The sequence below is a fragment of the Mycteria americana genome, chromosome 3 (genome assembly GCF_035582795.1).
Source record: "Mycteria americana isolate JAX WOST 10 ecotype Jacksonville Zoo and Gardens chromosome 3, USCA_MyAme_1.0, whole genome shotgun sequence".
NCBI classification, from domain to species: Eukaryota; Metazoa; Chordata; class Aves; order Ciconiiformes; family Ciconiidae; genus Mycteria; species Mycteria americana.
In genome coordinates, this window is record NC_134367.1 from 62000358 (window position 1) to 62015950 (window position 15593).

Below are 15593 nucleotides of genomic sequence, written 5' to 3' on the forward strand. Positions count from 1 at the left end.
TTCATCTCAGAAATGCTTAGATCAAAATAGATGAGAAGAGTGTCAACAGCGTATCAGAAAAAAACAGTTAGATTTGTTTGAGGATGTACCATATCATAGAATCATAGAATCATAGAATGCTTTGGGTTGGAAGGGACCTTTACAGGTCATCTAGTTCAACCCCCCTGCAACAGCAGGGACATCTGCAACTACATCAGGTTGCTCAAAGCCCCGTCCAACCTGAGCTTGGGTATATATTTACACCCCAATCCTAAAAGTTACTCAGAACTTGTAAAGCTGTGCTTTGTCCCATTTTATGTTTGGACAAGGACTCTTCTGGGGATGGAGAGGGAGGAAAAAATTAGGAAACTGTAGTAAGAAAAAAATTATTTTTGTTTGAGATTATTTATCTAATTGGAATTCTTCACAAACCATGAAAAAACAGATAGACTGTTTCTATGCTTCAGAGATCTTAATGTAGTCTAAGTCAAAATAAAAGTGGAAAAGCAGAAGTGAGTTGCATTATTTTCTTTAGAATCACAAAGAAAGTAATGTTGTTTATGCTTTTTCCATAACTTGGACTCCTGGAGGTTTTGGCAATGATTATAAAACTGTCAGAGTGGTGTCGTATGAAGAGAATCTATCATGTCAGCTAGCGCTTGACTGAAGAATCCTGCTTTTGATCACGAAAAGTTACTTACTCCAGATTCTCTTTTGTTTTACTTTGCATCCATTTTATTGCTGTTTGAAAAGTGTACTATTAACATTCTTTCCAAAAAGGAGAAATTGTGGTCAACAGTAGGAAATGACCTCATCGGACAGCCTTCACAGGCTCCTAGCACCACTAGGTGGTGGGATTTATACATGGGACGAGTGACTTGTCTGCATGCGCTTACCCCTACTGGTCTGAACTATCAAAATGGTCCTGTTTGTATTTTTATGCTGCCATAGCTGTGTGCTTTCTGGGAGCTATGTAGACACTTTCATATATTTGCATAATAAGCCTGAAATAAAGATCAAGTGCTTGATTTTGCATGTGTCAGCTTTGCTAGTAATTTTTGGGTTGCTCTTAGAATTTTATTGCCAAGCTGGGGTAGAGGAGACTTAGTGATAGATAAATTTGAATTGGGGCTAATAGTCCCAAGACATGTAAAACCTGTAATATTTTGAATTCTTTACTTTTATGGTCTTTAAATTTTATAGCTATAAATAATGCAGCCATGCAGCCAGTTTTTTGACTATTATCATTCGGCTTTTGCTTGTTATCCATCAGGCAATATGTAGGCAGATATTAGCTTGTCAAAGCTGAAAAACTCACCAAGGGCGAAAGAAACAGAATCGTCATGCTTGCTCTCCACAGTCCATGCAAAAAAATTTATTTCGAAAACAAACCTTATTCTTAAGAAATGAAAGGTATGATGCTTGATGCACAGTGAGAACAGCGAGGTGTTCTGCATCTGAATGAAAGGTCTCTCAAGCTGTAATATGAAAAGCCTGGTGCCAGTGGAGTGCTCCAGGGAGTTTTCAGCAATGTTTCCAATTAGGGCTGGCTCTTGTTATCTGTAAAGTACTGTATATTGTTTGTAACACAGCTGGAAGCCTGTCAGGTTCTTTTCGCAACTTGTAAAAACTGGTGATTGGAAAGATGAGCTTGCGATGCTCCCCATACCTAGTCCACTCTGTAATGATCTGGTTTTTTCTGCATCTTTTTTATTGCAGTCATGCTCTCCAGGATTTTACAGGCTTCCATCTTCACCTGCAGGAAGGACACCTGCTCAGTCCTTAGGCGCCTGTGTTGTATGTCAGTGTCATGGACACAGTGCTATGTGTGACCCTGAAACATCAATTTGTCAGGTATTATATTTCTCAACTTATGCACTAGGTTAATCTTAATGTAAAACTTGTAAGTAATGTAACTGATCTAAAAAAATAGAGGACAATATTTTAATCCAATTTTGCTTAAATAGCTTAAGTGTCAAAGCTAAAGGGAGGTCAAAAAAGCAAACCATTTACCTTTAAAGTTTTCCATTCTGATTTTCTAGAGTTCAGATTATGCAATGCTTTATTACCGCTGAATTACTATGTGTATAAAAAGAAAAACTAAATATCTGCAAACTAAAGAGGCAATGTACCATGTGTCATGCAATAAACACAGCACTGCTCTTGTAGGTAATAATTTGTGTGACCTGATACAGTAAGATTGAATTTTAATTGGTTATTTCTCCTGCTTCAACGGCTGGAACAAAAGAGGGAAGGAAGGATGAATGGGATAAGAAATTCCATAGGATACATCTGGCTAGCTACAGGCCTCCATTCTTTCTGCTTGTAAACCCATATATAACTCAGCAGGCATTTGATAGATGCTTAAAGCAAGCAGTCCCACTGTGAATCGTATCAGGGAGGGAGAAATTATGAATCGAAATAAGTTTGAATCCCTGAGGCTGGGAACAAAATGTTGTCTGCTTTCTTGTAATTATCAAATACAGCTTTCATTCTGTCTCCTTCCTCTGCAGAATTGTCAGCACAATACTGCTGGTCACCACTGTGAGAGATGTGCGCTGGGATTTTATGGCATTGTCCAAGGCTCTCCGGATGACTGTCAGCCTTGTGCTTGTCCCCTATTCGTTTCTAATAACAAGTAAGTAAGCAAACTCATGATACAGAATTACCTTTCCAGCAAGCAAGAACTTTGTTTTAGGCTCACCATGTCTTTTTTCAGATGGGTACAGGAGAACTGCATCATGTAAGCCGTACTAAAAAGTTTCGTATCTACTTTTGCTAATTGATCTTCCTTTAAAAGTCAGAAACTGCTCCCTTGCTAATTTGTGATGAATCAATTAATAAGTGCTAGAAAATGCAATACTCAACAGATAATGAATGTGTGTTATAAAGGTATTCTCACAAATGAAGCTAGAGCAGAACTCAAGTACAATATAGCCACAAGGGAGCCGTAAAAAGTCTTATGCTCATATATTATGTTGGTATAAATGTGTTACAGTGCCTTTCTTGCTCCGCTCTGGAATTTATTGATTCCTTATTTAATGTTACATGAGTTTTAGGCAATTTGTGAAAGACAGAATAATTTAAAAGCAATATAGTTATTGCAGCATAAATTTTATTGGTTGCTTTATGCTAATGAGCCTTGCCATGATGTCTCCACATGTGTTCCCAACAGATGATACTTTAGCACTTGAGATTTGTTTGTTGTTTTGCTGAGAAGCTCTTAATGATATTTGGAATCATACCATAGTACTGCTCTGAAAAGGTTTGTGTTTCATGATTGTTCTCTTGAAAGGTTGGAAGCGTTCCTTAAAACCATTTTTCTGTGCTTTGTCTGACCTTTAGGACCTCGTAGTGAGTATTTCAGCCAGTATATCTGAGAGGGGTTTTTGGTTTGTTTTTTTTCTTTCTTCTTCATTTTATCATTTTGGGGTGGTCTGAGGTTTATTTTGAAGGAGGGAATCCCTTTCTCAAACATCAGTAGCTAAACGCATCATGATCTTTCATCCACAGCAAGTGTTTTTAAGAAGACTTCCAAACCTCATAAATACCAAACTGAGAACAACCAAAACAATTACAAAAGGGGCTTAAAGAAATACCCTTTATCTCAGAAAGTTATAATGTGGTCTTAACTGCAAGTTTTTCTGAGTTGTACCCTTTTTCATGAATGTTTTCTGTTATGACTTGGTTATGTGTTCTACCTACTAGTATCAAGAAAGCACATTCAAGTTGCAAAGAACAAGATCGACCAAGCTTCTCAGCTTTGCGCATCAGCAAATACACTGGAAAAACTTTTTCTGTTACTAACTGTCAGTAAGAAGTGCTGAAAATATCACTCAATCCTATTTTCTTTCTGGAGCTTAAGAACCTTTGGTTGCCCAGAAATACAGGTGTCAGATCAGCACATGAGCAGGACTCTTCACCTGGCTGGTTATGGCACCCTGCTATGAGAATTTAGACATATTCTCCACGCCGTGCTCCAGAAATCGCTTCAGTAGCTTATCTAAAAGCTAATGTAAAACATAGGAAGTGGGTGTCACTGAAGGGCTCCAGGTAGTACGCGTAGCCTGGGTGCGCACTCAAATTGCTGAGCTGCTAGGGAAGGGAGAGCAAGCGCAGCACCAATACCTCATGCAGCCACACGGCCTGCATGGCCGCAGATGTTGTCAGGGCCTTTTGTGTCATGCTCACATAAAAGTGATTATGAGGCTTGCTTTTTTTGTTCAAAAGCCTTCATAGGAGCTAAATGAATAACACCTAGTCTGAAATTAGTAAATACACTTAATCGTGAGATAGTCATCCAATTTCTTAGTGCTGTCGAGAGAGGAGTCAGATCTGAGCACGTCCAGAAACAGAACTGCTTGGGTTTTATAGAGCTTAACTCAGATGTCTCTAGATGTCATGGACGGGATTTCTACTTCTGTTAGCTGTAGCCATCAACAGTTTTGGTACGTGTTTAGTAAATGCAGGGACAGACAACTATACATCTCACCCATGTTAAAACTGAAGGAAACCACCATTGGAGAGAGGGTGGGGGAAGAGATATTTCAAATGTGTTCAAATATGCCTGTCTGTGCATCTCCATTTCCCACTGCTGATGGAGGACACCTGAACAGTTGGCTTAGACTACATGCCTAACTTTTAGATGGATAGGCCTAGGTGGGATAGATCCATTCTGTAAAGCTACAGAATTAGGTGGAAAACAAGGGTATTACACCTTGGATTTCTGTGTTGTGCAGCCCAGTGAAAGCTCTTCAAGATACTATTAAGGAAAAAATTCTAACTACCTGCATCTATTGTATGGTAGTTGAGTAATCATAATCTGCATGAAATGCAGATAGCTAATGACCTATTGCATTAGCTTATTATGTCATGACTGACATGATGATATTTGTGAATTAGTATGGTGCAATTATTTTTATTTATGAAATTTTACAAAACTCCACTAAGATTTTAAATGCTGTTTTTGTATTCCTGTACAATCAGCAGTCAGCTTCAAACATGATGAGCTAAAAAAAAAAAAAGAACAGAGAGAATGAATTGTTCCTGGGGGTGTGGATCTATTTTTATAGAGTTGAAAGTGTGTTGGATAATGAGTTTGTGAGTAATAGATCAATTTGTTTACCTTTTTTTGCAAAGGTGTAATTTTATATACTCATTCAAGCACTATTGATTTAATGCATTATAAGCAAGTTAGAGTAGGATGCTGACTGTACTGTACCAAGAAGGAGCTCTGGGCTCACCACTAGCCACCTCTGTGCTTTTCTGGTTCTTCCACAAAGAGCTGAAAGAGTTTTACAGTATTGCACCATTTTAATATTTAGCTGTGTTTCTTTTCCCCTACCTACCCATTTTGTTCATTTTAACCGTCTGTGCAGGCACTTAATGTACTAGTATTCCAACAACATGCTACTTTGCACAGTTCCCATAGGTACACACTGCAGTCACTAGTTACTCATCTATGTCATGAGTTAGGAAAAATAATCTAGCGTCTTCTATGATTAAAATACAACCCCTCCCTGCCGATGAAGGAGGTAGCTTTTAGGGTTTTTTTCTCTGTAGGCCAGTCTTTTCTCTTCAGTACGTCCTTGAGAAGTTCATCTGACACTGCCTTTTCGAAGATTCCACATGGCTATGATTTTGGTTCCTTTCTCCCTCTTTATGTCTTACCTTTGAGTAAACTCTTCCCAGCTTATCTCCTTTTATTCAAGCTAAAATTAAATCAGACTGGAATGGCTGGGTGTTTGTTAGCTCAGTTTCTTAATCTTTTGTTTCACATCCTTCCCATGACTATCTTTTCTTGATCACTGTGAGTGACAGCACCGTTCAATCACACAAGCCTACAGCATGGGCGTTGTTGACTCCATCCCCTCTGATACGACCCTCATTGATTCTACCCTTCCAGCATTTGTCTAAATTGTGCCAGTAGCACAGCAAGGCTTTCACAAAATTCTTAATAGAAAGGAGGGATCTCCCAAAGGTGTTTATAAACAGATAACAAAATGCTGCCACTTACATTCAGAAATGGAGCTTACCATGGGCCCTTCTGCACAGCTGACTTGAGTGAAATGATGCAATAGAGTGGAAAAAGCTTATTTGCTTTTGTTTTAGTTTCAGCCCTTCTTGTGTTGCGGAAGGACCTGGTGATTACCGGTGTACTGCATGCCCACCTGGATATGAAGGCCAGTACTGTGAAAGGTAGGATGAACGGAAAAAGAAGAAAGAGGGACAATGAAAGGTGGGCAAGACATGAAGGAGAGCAATGTCCTTCGATACTATAAACATATATTTACTAATATTTAAATACCTGCCTTCAGATAAGTTATTTCCTCTTTATATGTTGTTAAAACTCAGCCATAATAGGCAATTTTTATTGTAAATTGATAATCAGTGTTACTTATATCACAGATATTGTCCTAGTCTTACTTTCTGATTTGTGGTTTGTTTTTTTTTTTTCCCTGGGCCTCAGAAGTTAAACCGAAAAATACAAAATTTATCTAAAATTAGACACCATGCTTATAGTGTGTCTTGATGTCACTCATACCCTTTGTTCTAGTGACTATTGTGTCCTCATGGGCACTGACTGTGAAAGGCTGCTATATATAAACATATTAATGACCAAATTGCAAATTAATAACCTAAACAGCAGCTGTTGTCCCATCCATAGCAATGCTGTGGGATTAAGATGATCAAAATTAGCAAGTGTCTACTATGAGATTTCACTTCTAACGCAAAACACACATGGCTAGTGGGGAAAAAAACAGTCTATAGACCAAACACTGCTAATATAAAAACTTTTTTGTCATGGTATAATAGAAGTTTAACTGAAAACTGCTAGGAGTGTGGAATCACTTTTGCATACTCCTTCCATGCAGACTGTTCCATGTTCTGGTTAAAAGTTATCAGTTTGGACAGTTTGCAGCATTTCTCCCTCTACAAATGCATACTGAGTCATAAAGCACCAAAGATTTTTTTTAATGGTTCATGAATGAATGTTCATATACATTTTGTTTACAATCTTGTTAAGTATTAATTGTAGTACACCATGTGTCTCGGCCAAAACTGGTTTTGTATTTGCAATATCTAGATGTTCTTCTGGCTACGTGGGAAACCCACAAACTCCAGGAGGCTCCTGCCAGGAATGTGAGTGCGATCCATACGGTTCCCTGCCTGTCCCCTGTGACCCTGTCACTGGACAGTGTACTTGCAAGCCTGGATTCACAGGGTGGAAGTGTGTTGGATGTGAATATCGGCATGCACGTGACGGCATGAAATGCATTTGTACGTATACTAATGTAATTTTGGAGAATTTTTGATTGTGTTTGTCATATTTCAGAAATTCAACCCTGCTTGTCCATCAGTCCGTTGTGCAGGTTTCTTACTGCTTTGGCATTCTGGTCCATTTTTTTCACAAGCCTTGAGATGTTAGGAAAACTCTCAATACTTTTTAATATGCTTACTAAAAATTGACAGCAAAGCTTTGAAGGATTTCTTTTTGTGGGATTTTGAAGTCTATAGTTTTGCTAAAGGTTGTCACTGCTGTTGTGACAATATTTGCTCTTAGTGAATTTTTAGTGTTGTCCAAATGTTTAACCAGCAATTGCAATGCTCTATGCCATGAGTCACACAGAAAGTTTTTACCAAGGTTTGCTTGGTCATGTTGGTTCAACAACCACCCATTGGAATTTAAAAGACATAAGGAATGACAGTACAATATATCCAGGAACAAAGGATTTTCTTTGTTTAAAATAGAAAACTAATAGCCTAAACCACCAAGTTAGTGTGTTTACAGTACTGGTATCTTTGCCCTACCTTCAGTTTTGATATGTACCAAGTGTCTTGCCTTTTATTATTGTTTGGAATTTTTTTCCATTAAATTGGATGATGTTTGTTTTGAGCCCACAATCTCATTTCCCGTGCTATTGTATGCTTATGTCTTACCAAAAAGATTCAGGTAGCAAAACCTTTCTAGAACACTTAGTAAATCCTGACTGAAATAAGGCATTTTCCTCTCCTCCATCTCCCCCAGCTTAGTAGGAACTAATTTTATTGCGATCTTTTTTTTTTTCCTCTTCAGGCTATCATTGTTCATTTTAAAGTAGAATACAGATAGGGATCCAGTAAGTCCATAGTATGTAATATTTCTTAATCTGTGCATCTTTGAATATATTGGCAAGGCACAATGAACTGGTTTTAATGTTTTACCTGATTTTTATCTGTTATAGGACTTTAATTGGAGCTTTTTCATTTTAGGGTTTTTTTTGCCTATGTGAGGGATATGTAACATGAAGGCAAGTAGATACCAAAAAAAAGCTCTTTTTAAAATTTTTTTCCACAGAATGCATTCAATCTTTACCTCAATACCCAGAGGTGTACAGAGGTCTCTCATATTAAAATCAGCTAGTACAGCTCAAACAAATTGCAAACATTTAAAAAGCAAATTGGAAAAATAAAGAAACCAAAGAAGTACTAAAAATGGCTGAAGGTATCGTATCAGTCAAGAATGAAATGTGTGGCTTCTTTGAGTGGTTAAAGAGGAAAACATTAGGCACATAGGGTCGGGGACTACACAGTGCAGAACATTGTTTCACTTAACTTCATGGTTGTGATCAGCTCTTAGAGCGTGATCGGGACTTAGCAGAACTAAGCTTCTAAATGTGACTGTTGAGTTCAGTGCTTTTGCATTAGTCCTGATTCCGAGGTACAAGTCTTCTTTGAGAATGAATAGAGAGATTACTGTGAATATAGACAAAAATACTTCTATTTCTATATTATTAATAATATGACATTGGTTCATTGATGAAAAGCTTAGTGTGCTTAAGGGAAATAAAGTTCTAATGTGCTGCAGTGTGATGTAGTTTAGAACTTAATTCTGAACTATCGTATATCTTAAGCTCTATTTTAAACTACAGCAAAATAAGTGCAAATAGAATAAGTAGCTACTTTGCTGAAATACCTACGCTTTGGATTCCATTTTGTGGCTTAAATGTCAAGGAGAACTGTAATCACGAGTTAAGTTCATAAGTGTTACAGCTACAAAATTATTTTAAAATAAGGACTGTTTTTTCCAGAGTGGCATCTAAACGAAAATGACTTAATTTTTCAATATCCTGAATACCTGTTACATTATTTTTAGTATTACCCAATGTTTTCAATCTCAGGCACTGCTTAGTATGTTTTTTACTGGTTATTTACTTTATCAGCATTCTGAAAAGTCTTTTGGATATCCAGGATGACAGAGTTTCTTTGTACAAAACAGCTTAAGTGCAAGTTTTCATTTGTAATGCTGTGTGCAGGCAAATCAAATTTTCCACCTTTTTGCTTTGAAAGATGTGGTTCGCTATAATCTCTGATTTAACTGCAACATATTCATGTGCCGGTGTTGAAATGTAGCTACACTACCTGTAGCGGCATTTTTACTGTAACTAGATAATCAATTTTCACCATAAAAACAGTCCTTTGCATGTGCGTATGGACATTTCATGTCATTGCTAAAAGTGAGGAATCAAATGAAAAGATTTCTTTCCTTTAGTCATAAAAATAGGAACCACCTATAGGAACAGATGGGAGGTACTTTAAATCTCCCGTCACAGGAACTAGTCTGTTACTATTGACACCACATCAATAACATCCATGCCATAAATCGCAAAAACTGCAATTAAATATTTCAGTAGACACTTTATGCCTATTTGCTCTCACTATATGATTTTTCCTTTGTTTAAAGGTTCCTCAACCCCCATATTACTCCAAACCCACCTTTGGTAATGCAGGGCAATACTCCTGACATGGTAGAAAACCAACCTGATAAAGAAACCATTTACCTTTGTAGCCTGTGGTGGACACGGGGGCTGTGGCAGACAAAGGGAGTGTGGCAAACATAGACTTGGTGGGAATTTGCCTGTGGTTAACACTGCCTAGTATGTCACAGGCTTCAGAGTACAGCTGTTTTCTTCTGATTGATAGGGATTCATTGCTGCAGCCCCTAATGTGCTTTAATAGTCATTGTGCTATCAAAGAACCATTAGAAACACCTTTTGGGGAAACCCTGAAGCTTTCCTTCCTTCCTCCCAGAACATTTATTTCTTCCAATCTGAGTTGAGATTGGAGAATTTGGTGAGAATGCAGCTGAGAATTTAGTCCTGTGTACAACATATTTTTACTTTTGTGTGTCAGCCACTTCCAAAATACTCAGTAAATTCCCTTCTGACTAGCTTCACTTGTAACGAAACCTTAATAGTAATAATAATAGTGATTAAGTACTCCTAATGTACAGAAAATTAATGCCATATGCAGAATCCTGTTTGCATTCAATATTTCAAATGAGCTGTATGCATGTATCTACTTTTGCTCATTTGCGGAGTTCCATTTCAAATACTGCAATTGCATTGTACCTGTCAGAAGTGTGAAGAACCCCTAGTTAGGTGGTAAAATGGTCTAGCTTAAAGAAAATACAATCACCCATGTTTGAAAAAGTGTAGGTGTAAGTAATATAAAACATAGTCTGATTAAGCTATCCACTGTTAGTACGTTATAGTTAATATTTAGGAAAGTTAAAATTGATTCTGAATATTTAGCAAAGAATAACCAACTGAATAATGAATTTTTGGCAAATTCTATAAAAGGTCACCACACAGTATTACATGAAAGCTAAATAATGCATATTTAAATCCAATTAGAGAGGTATTTTAGCCACAATATTGTAATGTATTATTGTTTAAATATAACATTTATATTTTAACATATCCCTTATCATAAGTATTCTAAAGATTTTAGAGTGACAATTTGCAGTGAAAAGACAGAAAAAAATCTGGAGGAGTGTGCATGTTCATTAAAGTGATCTATTTCTGATGTAGCTGAAAATCTGTTTTACCAGGTTCTTACTGTTTTTTTGATAACATGTCATTTTTCAGTTGCTTAGTGCATGCCACTTTTCAGTGCTGTGTTATAACAGTTATATTTTAGAAAGCTACAGGTAGAATGGAAAGAGAATATATTTTTTAAAAGCCACTGTACGAAGGGGAAGAATTTGTTTACTGCTAAATAACAATAGAAAGATAATTACAGGTGAATGGCACAGACAGAATTCACTTCCCATTATATTCCTAGAACAGAACAATGTTGCTTTCTCTAGGATGCCATTAGGGAATGGAAAATGATATCCAAAAAGTAGATTTTTTTTTTTTTTATAAGTAGTACAAGAGTCTGAAAGGTCTACTACACATCATAAAAAAATCTAATTTTTTATGTTATTTTATTCTAAATAAGTGGATTATTTCCCCAGCTAAAGTGACCATTTAGATCATCATGTACAGATACTCGTAATACTCTGCTGATGAAGACTTCCTTGTAATTTTTGGTCTCAAGTAAGCCACTTCTTAGGCTCACTTTCTCTTCTGTTTTGAAACAGTCAGTAGCGAATAAGAAAATTAGTAATGATTACAAACTAATTTTTATAATGCTGCCAACATCTTTGTACACTGTCAAATATGACAAAAGTTCTCCCAAATCTTCTCTAATGCTTACAGATTTTTATTTTTATTTGTAACTATAAATGAATTGTCCTCTAAATGATTGATGCTCCCTTATGCATCACTCATTTTTACTGTAATAAATATATCTCAATGTTTATTCTGCTGAAAGTTGTCAACTGGCAATTGCTGACTGGCCTATAATCACTACAGTATTGAATATGTATATTTTTTGTTTTCTTAGTGAAACCCCACAGTTCCAATCCAGAACACAGCTGAGTTGTGTGATGAACAGCCTTTCCTCAGTTCATCTGTACCCGGCATGCTCAGGCAGACTGAGATCATTAGTATTGGCTTGGTTCATATTTTACACATACATACCAGAAATATATAAACAAGCTAAAGCATGTATTGCTCCCTCCTCATCCTTCCCAAAGAGCTTTGACCTTAGCAAGCTGAAGTGGAAAGAAGGAGCTACAAGGGGTTTTGGATCAAGCCTGTAACTATTCTGCATTTTCTTAGATTAGTAATTCTCTTGTGTATTTTTTGTTATACCTTGTGACATTCCAATTCACTTCCATTGTAGAGTTTGTAGTACGTAAAATGAAGAACCTTAGATTGCAATGTTGTTGGAACAGTGACTGTGCTTGCTACTGTGCAGTGTTTAGGGAAAAAAATGATCCTAGTGAGAACTTCAAGGCTTTATTGTTAAACATACGGCAAGTCAGAACGCACCTTCTGAGTGCTTTTAGGGCACCAGTCATAACTACAATGGGGACTTCAAAAAAATTTGGCTTCAATATTTTGAGCTGTGTTGCAATGCAAACTGCAAAACCTTTCCTCAGATGTATGCCCCTGTCATAAATGTTCCTTGGGGTCAAGCAAAAACCTAAATGTAAAGCAGTCGATGTGGTTCTGCTGTACGAGATTAACAGGGAACAGGAAGCAATCATGACATAGAGAGATCAGATATTTCATTGTTAGGAATTTTTCTTTAACTCAATCTGGGGGGGGGGGGGGGGGGGGGACGACCTTCAGCTGTGCTGCAGTGAACAAACTTACATCTTTACGAATTTGATTCTTCACTACTGGTAGAAAGAGAAAATTATATAATTAGATTCCTTTAATACCAGGTCTTGGACACTTAAATACTGTACTCTAAGTAGACCGGTGCTTGCATGAGAGGGATTTTTTCCCAGCTGCCATTCAGTTCTGCACCCAGGAGAACGAGGAAGCTCCTAGCCACTGGTCCTGGCAGAACCAAGGTTTTCCCTCTAAAACAGGGAGTAGCTCTGTGATCTCAGCCCTCCCAAATTCAGAACTAAGCAGAGATACTGTCTCTGTCAGAGGCAGATCTTGAAGAATCTGTGAAAAGAAGCATCTCCTAGCTCCTACACAGTCCTTAATTCAGCAGGAGCTGGGAGCTTCTTACCACAAGCCTTCACAGAGTGAGCTGAAAAGAAAGATCCTGTGTGTAACACCAGATCTAGGAAGCATTGGACTAGCTTCTGCTATGTTCTGAATTTAACAGAAGTTGTGAGCACTTATGGCACAGCTGTAAGAATTAAACTGATCTCTGTGCTGGCCAACTGCTTTACTGTCTGCATGAGCTCAATAAGGGGTGGGCACCCCTACTTGGCCTAGAAGCTGATAAGCTATCAGTTGTTCTCCCTTTTTTTGATGCATGAGCTGCTGTTGAGTTTGGACCCACACTCCGATGTCTTTTGCCCAACTCAAGCACTATATAAACCTAACTAGTACTGGTATGTATCAGAACCAGCAAATAAAGCTTTATAAATAAGGAAAATCAGAAATAAACCTGAGTCAGTACTTTAGACCCTGATCTGGATCTGAATTTTCCCAGATTTTGGAGATATATTGATCAGCAATTCTGTTGTGGGGGACAGAGGAGGGCTTGTTTATTATTTGGTGTAAGACCAGTGCCAAAATGGGAAAAATGGGGTAACAGCCAACCGATTAATGAGCCTAACAACAGTTCAACACTTTTTTATTGTGAAGCAACTGGAAACTAATACTGAAGAGTCACTGACAGTCATAGGATACCACCTCATATCAGAGATTGCATGGTTGCCCTTAGACCAACAACCGAGTCGTAACACAGTCTTCTGAATCTTAACAGCAATTCATGTATTAAAGCAAAATTGTGTTAGATAATCACTCAATTGGAGGAACACATTGTGGCTCAGATATCTGATTTCTTTATTGTACATTACCTTCTCTTTGTAAGATGGAATAAGTGGTTAGATGTGCATAAACTTCCAGTGTCTTTTATTACTTGAGCAATTATTTAAAAAAAAAAAAAATATTTGGCATGCGTACTTTGGAGACGCTTCTCACAAGAGGTAAGTCAAAATCCTTACAGGACTTACTGTGTGTGGGAAAGTGTGGTGAAAATGGAAAATGCAGTAATTTGCATTAATTGCTTGCTGGACTATTGTAATATCAACTGCATGATTTGCCTCTTACGTGCTTGCACTGCTGTAATGATCTGAATTTATTGCTGCATTTGTTAATATTAGACACAAATTTATCCTGACAGTTTTATAGCTAGACACAGAAATATTTAGTCTTGCAAAATATAATCATGCTCTTGAAATATTTCCCGTAGCTACAGTACATTTCAGACTGCATTTTGGAGTAGCTTAGTCCTGTCTCATCCATCCAGCTGTGGGCCTCACTTGATGTTGTTCCTCTTTTCAACCTGATTATCGTGCAAGAGGTGTTAATTTATACTGAATTCTCACATTGAGAATACTTCATCTCTTCATAAGCTGTTCATTTTTTTCTTATTGGTGTGAATTGAGTTTGTCTTTAACACTTAGCAAATTTTTAGCGTTTTATTACCAACTACGCTGACAACTTTGAGGGTGAATAGATTCAGCTTGTTTCATAAGTGAAATAATGTATCAGAAAAACAAACAAACAAACAACAAAACCCAACTCTTTTCAGGTGGGAGAAGACTTATTTGTGTCCTGCAAAACGATTATCAGGTCTATTTACCTTCTTGACCAGCTACAGAACAGGTGTTTGTTATATAAAACATTCAGTTGGTTGTAAAACTTGCTTTTCCTTTAATTCTCTCAGACTTCTAAAAGCAAGCACACAGATGACAAGAGCTGGGATGGTAATAAGCTTTTTTTTTTCATTTCACGTAGAAACATAAATCAGAATGTATTGTGCCCACAGTTAACAACTGCAGAGAAGTTCCAGTGCAGTTCAGCTTATGTAACAAAATACTGTGAAATAGGAGGAAGAAGTCTGCAAATGGAAGCAAAGAAAATGCAAAAGGAAGTCTTAAAATAACAATATCTATCTTTCTGCACCCACTTCTTACTGCACTAATCCAGCATCTATCTTGTCTCCTTTTCAATCATCACATGATTTTCATGGTGTATTAAACTAGTACTCATTATTCTTCTTTTCTCTGTATTTGACTCAACTCCTTGCTATATTGAACAGCCAACCTACAGAATAAGAACAACATTTAGATAACTGTGAAAGCTTTAAAGAACAGAAAAGATTTAATCTACGTGAAGAATAGATTTCAGGAAGAAAAATGTAATTCTCTGTTGAAAACTACTTCTCTTTTTCTACAGAAACATACATGTTGTTTAGTGGTTTTTTAGCCATTGAGCTGCCTAGGAGTATTGCTGAAATAAATAATTACATACTTGTAAAACTTTAGGTACAACCCTCCATGTCTCTTAACATCACCAGTGAATTCATTGTTTCACAGTTTGCTCCATCTCCTGAGGTGTTGTTTAGGTTTGCCAGTCTTGTGTAGCATCTTTATGCAGGGAAACAGAAAGGCACTCCCACAACTCTGTTCTAAAGGATGAAGAATTTTCCTGTCTGCAGCATGAATGATACAAGACTTTAAGGTTATGAGAATTTCTTGTGATAGTTAATAGAAAACAAGAGGGGGGAAAATGTAAACTCCTTTCGGTATACGCAGCACACACCAGTATTTTTCATGCTAGAGAGTATTTCCAAGAAAAGAAGCATACATGGAAAACTTATAAGCTGGTTAGTGAAAGGAGGTAGGGAAAAGCATTTCTTAACAGAAAACTATCAGTATTTTTACCTGGACTTTTTCTACTCTCTGCATTACAAGTTTAGCATGC

General features: G+C 37.2%; 1 protein-coding gene across 1 annotated transcript in view; it reads left to right on the forward strand.

The window, feature by feature from the left end:
* Positions 1-15593, forward strand: part of LAMA2 (laminin subunit alpha 2) — a 388353-nt gene that overhangs the window by 273666 nt on the left and 99094 nt on the right. Inside the window, exons 30-33 of the mRNA XM_075497163.1 lie at positions 1699-1833; positions 2493-2617; positions 6091-6177; positions 7067-7260. Of these exons, the coding sequence (XP_075353278.1) occupies positions 1699-1833; positions 2493-2617; positions 6091-6177; positions 7067-7260 (541 nt within the window). The remainder of the gene's footprint in view (positions 1-1698; positions 1834-2492; positions 2618-6090; positions 6178-7066; positions 7261-15593) is intronic.